The sequence below is a fragment of the Sciurus carolinensis genome, chromosome 5, assembly GCF_902686445.1.
Source record: "Sciurus carolinensis chromosome 5, mSciCar1.2, whole genome shotgun sequence".
Taxonomy (NCBI): domain Eukaryota; kingdom Metazoa; phylum Chordata; class Mammalia; order Rodentia; family Sciuridae; genus Sciurus; species Sciurus carolinensis.
Window position 1 is genome coordinate 137597177 of NC_062217.1, and position 8232 is coordinate 137605408.

At 38.8% G+C, this 8232-nt stretch overlaps 1 protein-coding gene across 1 annotated transcript; it reads left to right on the top strand.

Moving 5' to 3' along the window:
* Nucleotides 1-7679, top strand: Ifit2 (interferon induced protein with tetratricopeptide repeats 2). The gene is made up of 2 exons (XM_047553494.1): nt 1-161; nt 5244-7679. Exons 1-2 carry the CDS (start codon nt 136-138, stop codon nt 6562-6564), a joined length of 1347 nt encoding a protein of 448 aa, XP_047409450.1. The 5' UTR covers nt 1-135; the 3' UTR covers nt 6565-7679.
* Nucleotides 7680-8232: the final 553 nt, after the last annotated feature.

An 8232-nucleotide genomic window follows, 5' to 3' on the forward strand; every position in this document is an offset into this window, starting at 1 on the left:
TGTAAAGTTGACTGCAGAGAAACAGGAAGAGAAATCACCTGCTTGCCGCTATATAAGGGTCTCCAGCATCTATAGGAGGCAGAAGAGGAAAGTTTCTGAAGCACACAGCAGCCTGAACTGCAGCCCTTCAGCACAATGGAGAACTGCTCCGAAACAGTAAGGTAAAGCTTCTCCCTTCTCTGATCACACTGCAAATGTAGAATCGCTCTTATTGAATGCAAATGCTAAGCAGCCTTTCTCCCAAGCAAAGCTAATTCCATTTTAGTGTTTGCTTGAACCGTTTCTATGCCTTGATGTCTCTAGCTGTTAATCTGTTTTATCTGTAGCCATTAATCTGTTTTAACAATGCTCATTTGTTTTCTCTTAAGGCAGCACACTGTCCAGTTTCCTAAAATCTGCTCACCGCAGGACCTGAGAGCTGAAGTCAGACAGAAGCAGGCAGAGACGTTTCTGTTTGAAAGGATTAAGTTGAGGGCTTATAATACAAGTATTATTTAACAAAAGATTTCTTTTCAGGAGATATTGTTAAAGATGTACTCAGAATAGCAACCTCACTTCCTGCTGAAGTGAATGTTCTTTTAATGGCCCCATTCATCTCAGATTTGTATTAGGGCTGGTTACTAAACAGAAATATTTTTACTCCTCCTGCATCTTACCCAAATAATTGACTAAAGTATGAATTGAAGATGGGTGTGTAGAGAAAAGAGTTCTCATCACTAAAATCCTCTCCTAACCCAGAAACATGAGATTGTCCTGAAGAGGAAGGTTAATGCACTGGAAAGGGAGACTTCTGTTTCTCCAGTTTGAGGGTAGGATGGAGAGAGTTCTGGAATTCAGTGCTTGGTTCCTAGAAGATGCATAGACTTCTTTTGTAAGGCTCCTGATCTTTGTCCTTGAAATGGCATTTTTCTGCTAGTCTATGTATCTGCTTGATAAGAGCGGGGGAAGATTTGAGATGTTTATAGATTTGTTTCTATGGTCACCCAGAATATATATGAACTTTGTTCTTTTTTTTAATTTTTTTTTTTTTTTTTTTTAGTAGTAGTTGGACACAATACCTTTATTTTATTTTTATGTGGTGCTGAGTATCGAACCCAGGGCCTCAGGCATGCTAGGCAAGCGCTCTACCACTGAGCCACAACCCCCGGCCTGAACTTTATTCTTATTTCTTAGAATTTTAGCATGGACTTACCTTAGAATCTTCTTATAACTATACAAACCTATCAGTCCCTCTTTTCACTGTTCTTGATTCTTTAGTTATGGGCTCTTTTCCCTGGATTTTGCCACTGTGATCTTAGACAGTAGTTCTCAAACTCTTGCATATGTAAGAATTAACCTGAAGAAATTGTTAAAGGCAGATTCCTGCACTCAGTCCCTCACAGATTATGATTTAGTAAGATGAACTGAGGTTTAAGGATGTGCATTTCAACTGGGCTCCTCCATGACCCTGAGACAGTTCTAAGACACTGAGATGTCAATTAGCTCAGAAGGGCACTACCTGCAGCTGTGACTTCCTCCAGAACAGAAGAGGGGAAGAAATCGTTGTCTAAACCACTGACCTTTTTTTTTTCAACAGAGGAAAAAAATTAATTTATTTTTAAAATTTGTTCTTTTTAGATATACATGACCGTAGAAGGTATTTCAACATATCATAAATGAATGGAGTATAACATTTTAATTAGGATCCCATTCTTGTGGTTGTACATGATGTGGAGTGTCACTGGTCATGTATTCTGTATGAACATAGGAAAGTTATGTCCGATTCAGTCTACTGTCTTTTTCCATTCCTCTTCTCTTCCCTTCATTCCCCTTTGTCTAATCCAGTGAACTTCTATTCACTATTCACTGGATTATGCATCTGCATATCAGATAGAACATTCAGCACTTGTTTTTTTGGGATTGACTTATTTCGTTTAGCATGATATTCTCCAGTTCCATCCATTTACCAGCAAATGCCATAATTTTATTCTTCTTTATGGCTGAGTGATATTCCATTGGTATATATATGTGGTAATATTCCATGTGGTATATATACCTAATTTTATTTTTCCATTCATCTGTTGAAGGACACCTAGATTGGTTCCATAGCTTAGCTATTGTGAATTGAGCTGTTGTAAACATTGATGTGGCTATGTCACTATAGTAAGCTGATCTTAAGTCCTTTGGGTATATGCCTAGGAGTGGGATAACTGTGTCAAATGGTAGTTCCGTTCCAAGTTTTCTGAGGAATCTTCATACTGCTTTCCATAATGGTTACACCAATTTGCAGTTCCACCAGCAGTGTATGAGTGTACCTTTTCCTTTACATCCTCATCAACATTTATTGTTACTTGTATTATTGATAATTGTCATTCTGACTGGAGCGAGATGGAATCTCGGTGTAGTTTTAATTTGTATTTCTCTAATTGCTAGAGATGTTGAACACTTTTTCATTTATTTGTTGATAAATTATATTTCTTGTTCTGTGAAGTGTCTGTTCAGTTCCTTTGTGCATTTATTGATTGGGTTATTTGTTTTTTTGGTGTTAAGTTTTTAGAGTTCTTTGTATATCCTAGAGATTAATGCTCTATCTGAGGTGCAGGTAGCAAAGATTTTTCCCATTCTGTGGACTCTCTCTTCACATTATTGATGGTTTTATTTGCTGTGAAGATGCCTTTTAGTTTGATACCATTCATTTATTGATTCTTTATTTTACTTCTTGTGCTTTAGGAATCTTGATGAGGAAGTCCATTCCTAAGCTGATATGACCACTGGGCTTTCTAGAGGCATCAGGAGGATAAGTGTCACAAGTCTGAGCCCAGGAAGCAAATGTCAGGAACCAGCTTCTTTGATTTGCCAGTGGGAGTACAGAGGCAAGATGAAGCAGTGAATCAGATGCCTTTTGAAAGGCTGCTCAAAGACTACTTATCAAATGCCTCTTTCCTGCAAATGCACAATTGACTATATGTTTTATATGGCAGATGAAATCTGAATTCCATTCCTCTATTTCTTTTCTCAAATAAGAAAAGAGCTAAGGAGCTCATACCTAAGAGAATCTTCCTGTAATCTCTGAAAAGGAAGCTAGCTCAGATTGAACATGTGCTTTTCAAGGGGACACTGCTGTCATTAGAACCCAGGCACTGTCCTATACCTCATCCCTGGAGTTAGTTATGACACCTTGTTCTTTCTAAGATTTACCTGGAGTTTTGAAAGAAAGGAGGGTCCTTCCTAGAAACTCCAGTGTATTTTCCCTCCAATTTATGTTGTGTTTATTCTGGGGGTAGTTACATCTCTATTTGTCCCAAGAATCAGAGGGGAGGAAGAACTGATTTAAAGTTCTTGGAGTGCCTCACACGACCCAATGCAGAACTGTAGTAACAGAATACTGCAGAGATGGGAACTCAGACCCTGTGCGTCCCCTAGGTGTGTGCACCTAGCTCACACTCTGCAGCGTGTGTTACAGAACGTGGTGAATCCTGCAGAGTAAGGTCACCTTCAGACCCATGTGCAAACAGTACTTTTCTTCACACATGAAGACCCCAGCTCCCCACTTCTCTCAATCATTCCTGGTTTGGTCAATCCTGGTCAGGTCAAAATATATGGGGGAGGAGGGGCGCAGAGATAGAAAAAGAGAGGGGGCAAGTAGAAAGAGGAGAAATATAGTCTTAAATGGAGGCATATACTTCAAAAGTGATCCTTGTCACTTTGCATGACTTTCCAGATATCTATCTATTGGTTATGTCAGAATTCATGTATGTAGAATTTATAGCTCCCCAAAAGAGGGCTGATTTATAGACACCATGAAAACTTTTATGTGAGAAAAATCAATATTTTAGAGACTCCAGTGCATAGGTAGTATGTGGGGGATTGCTCTTTTGTCTATTGGCTGGGTTGGTTTGTTGCTTATTCGTTTAGTTATTTTGAAGATCCACATTGAAGGAAATTTTCCAGAGAATGGAAAATGCTTCAGGAGAGGTGTAAGTGCTCTCTAAAGGAAAAAGAACTCTTCCCATAAGGAAAAGGAGTAAGCTGCCTGTGAGCCTCTCCCATGGCCACACTCCTTATTCCTGTTCTAAGAGGAAACCCCAGGCAAGAAAAATAAGATTCCAAAAGAAAACTAAAACAAAAGATGCAAATTATTAATAGGCCAGCTCAATGAGACATGTTAATCACCAGTCGAAGAAGTAGAAGGGGGGATGATTATATTTTACTCCAAAACGAAAGTTTAAGATATTGCTAGCATATATAATAATAATATTAAGAGATAGAATAGTATAAAAGCAGGAGAAATGACAAAATATATTAAGAATAATCACAAATAAAATTTAAATGGTTAAAATAGAAAGATTCGCCATACACACCTGTAATCCCAGCATCTTCGAAGGCTGAGGCAGGAGGATCATGAGTTCAAAGTCAGCCTCAGTGAGAGTGAGGCACTAAGCAAGTCAGTTGAGATCCTGTCTCTAAATAAAATACAAAATAGGGCTGGGGATGTGGGTCAGTGGTTGAGTGACCTGAGTTCAATCCCCAGTACCCACCCCCCCAAAAAAAAGATTCAACAGCAAAAAGAATGAGAGCATAGACTATTAAAATAAAATAACAAAACCAATTTGACAAAACTCAAAAAGTTTGTATAGAAAATTTATTAAGGATATACTCAAAGCTGAAATGATTAGAGGAAATAGAAAGTAATAAGGCTTTTTAAAAGGCAAATTAAGGAGAACTAAGGAATTAAGAATAAAGAAGATAAAATAGAATCAAATTTCCAGAACAATATCTAAGAAATTTAAATCAGCACAGCAAACCAGGGTCCAGGAAAGAACAGAAAACTATGAAGCTAAGATTTCCAAAATACTACGTAAAGATGAAGAACAAACAAAAAGCAATTAAATAGTCTTACTATTTCTTTTAAAACTATCTAAATAAAATTTTAAGCCTTTGCTGACATCGGTTTCTAAAGATTTTGCAGCCCTATCAGTGCTACCTAACATGGCCTTCTGGGAAACCAAGCCTCAGACTTGACTGACCCAAGTTCCTCTCCGTAATTCTGCTGTCCATTGTCACCAAACTCCTGTTTCCCCATGCAGGAATTACCACATAGGCCAAAACATTGGAAGAAAAAAAAAAAAAAAGGAAAATTTGTTCTTCTTTAATTTAGGTTAAAACCCTTTAGGAGGAAATATTTTATTTGCTATGATCCTACTTCTTGACAGATGAATTTATATGGTGTCTCCAATTGTCCATCTTTCTTTCTTTTCCTACAGTGAAATCACTAAGAAATCTTTGGAGAAGAGCCTACAGCAGCTAAAATGCCATTTCACCTGGAACTTGATGGAGGGAGAAAAGTCCTTGGATGAGTTCGAGGACAAAGTGCTTAACAAGTATGAGTTTCAGAACGATGAATTTAAAGCCACAACATACAACCTATCAGCCTACATAAAGCATCACAGAGGCCAATATGAGGCAGCCCTGGCATTCTTGAGGAAAGCTGAAGAGTCAATCCAAGAAAAGTATCCAGACCAAGCAGAGATCAGAAGTCTGGTCACCTGGGGAAACTACGCCTGGGTCTACTACTACATGGACCAACTCGAAATCGCTCAGTCTTACGTGAACAAGGTGAAAGAAGTCTGTGCGAAGTTCTCCAGCCCCTACAGAATTGAAAGTCCTGAGTTTGAGTGTGACGAAGGGTGGGCTCGGTTAAAATGCACAAAAAATCAAAATGAAAGAGCAAAGATGTGTTTCGAGAAAGCTCTGGAAAAGAACCCAAAGAACCCAGAATCCACCTTTGGATGGGCCATCGCCAACTACCGTCTGGATGACAAGCCACCATCTCGGAACTCCATGGAGCCCCTGAAGAAAGCCACGGAGCTGAATTCACACAACCAGTACATTAGAGTTCTCTTGGCTCTAAAGCTTCAAAAGATGAATGAAGAAGACAAAGGAGAGAGCTTAGTTAAAGAAGCCTTAAAGGAAGCTCCAGATGCAACGGATGTACTGCGCGCTGCAGCGAAATTTTATCAAAAAAACCCTGACCTGTCTATAAAGCTGCTAAAAAGGGCTTTAAAACACATGCCAGACAATGCCTACTTGCATTACTCCATTGGGTGCTGCTACAGGTCAAAAATCCTTGAATTACTGAACGGAAGAGAGAATAAAAATGTTGGGGGAGTAGAGGATTTACCGGAACTAATAGGACAAGCCGTGGATCATTTAAAGAAAGTTGAGAACAATGGAAATCTCCTGCATGTCTGTAGCTATCTTGCTGCTATCTATGTGATAGCAGGTAAGTACAAAGAAGCAGACCATTACTTCCAAAAAGAATTCAGCAAGGAGCTTACTCCAGTGGGTAAACAATTGCTCCACCTGAGGTATGGCAATTTTCTGTGGTATCAAATGAAATGCAAGGAAAAGGCCATCCACCATTATTTAGAGGGTGCGAAAATAAAGCAGGAATCAAAGGAGAGAGAAAAGATAAAAACCAAACTGCAAAAGATTGTCCAATGGCAACTTTCCCAAAATGAAGCAGATTCTGAAGCCTTGCAGCTCTCGGCATTGCTTCAAGGGTTGAATGAGGATAGGCAATAAGCAGAGGAAGACTCTGAGAGGGTAGTGGACTCTGAAAGTTTCGTCCCTTCGACAAAAAATGAGAAATTGGGACATGGTGTCCATAGGGCTACAGCTAGAACAGAGTTGAAAGCCTTCTACCAAATTGGTATTCAAAATATTCAATGACTATTATGACACAACATGGACTGAAACACTGGACATAGTCCCAGATCAGTGTTATGGGGGAACCCTGCTGTGCCATCCACAGCTCCACTCCATATTCATTTCCTCTCTATCTCCCTCTCCTCCCTATCTCTGCCTTCTTCTTCCTGTTCCCTAAGCAATACTCAATGTAAAGTGAATACCCATGGTAGAAATGTTGTTTGAAAAACTGAGAGCAGAGATCTAGTCAAATTTAGAAGAGGGCCTGTCTAGGAGACGATCAAGCAACCAAAGTTCAAGACTTTTAAGACACATGTGGGAAGATTTTGCCTCCAATCCACTGTCCCTGAAATTGTAATACAGCATGTACATAAGAAAAAAGTATTCTGTACAATATGTTTCATTTAGAAACTGAAATACACAGTTCTTTAAAAACCTCTATGGAAAAACAAATGTCTCACAAAGGCTAAGCGAAAGACAGAGAAGGAAATGCTGGTTTCTCTTTGTAGATTGTAATCACAGGAAGAAATATTTACTTTTGAAACCACTATTAGGAACATTTCTTTGTCATTGCTTTCTTCAAAAAAAAGTCTCACCTAACTCAGGTTTGAGATAATGGGAAAGCAGCTGAATGGAAGAATAACTTGGTGACTAAGGGCCTAGTGGAAGGTCTTAGGAATTGACATTGACAATGAACAGTGGGTTTCTTTTTTCCTCCCTTAAGAAATGTTACACATTAGGTGATACAAACCTAATACAAAATTCTTTTAACTCAGAAAATCTTCGTAAACATAAGTTTATATTAGTATTTGTGATTAAACAATTAAAACAGCATATAAAATTCAACATTTTTTAAAATTAATTTCAACTACTGTAACAATGGTTCATGTTATTTCCCATATTGAATGTAGTGCTGTATGTATTTGAGATCATCCGTGTGCACAGTTAAAATTTCTGAAAAAAGTCATAAGTTTGATTAATAAATAACTTTTAAAGCAGTGTTCTGGTTTATCTGAAATTGGGCTTTTGTCTTTTAGACTTAGCTTCTGATAAGTAAAATGTTATACTGAGTATGAACTGGCCCCAAATAACCTACACTAGTCTGGTATCATAATCACTAAATAGAACAGCCTTCAGAGACTAGGGCTTCTGTTCACACCTGTCACCTGCCACTGAGCACACCTGTGCACACAAACACCCTGCCCCCCACATTGACAGGGGGTGGGGTGCTGCCTGCTTCTCTCTTCAATCTTGTGCTTTATCATAATCTCTCTTCTGACCTCTATTGTGAAAGATGAGGAAGTGTCACTAATTCTGTTTATGCCTCCAAATGTGTGTTGGAGTTTTCCTTATTATGCAAAGAATATACAGAGACTTGAAGCCCTAAAGTCTCTCTTCTTTTTCAAGAGCTCTATCTAGTGGAAAGTGCAAGCCACACCAGGCACAATGGTAAACTCACTCCATCAGACAAGGGAAAGTTGGAGCTCACTTTGCCTAAGTAACTGATTAGTTTATCTGGTCCCTGGGGAAGAAAACCAGGTGTGT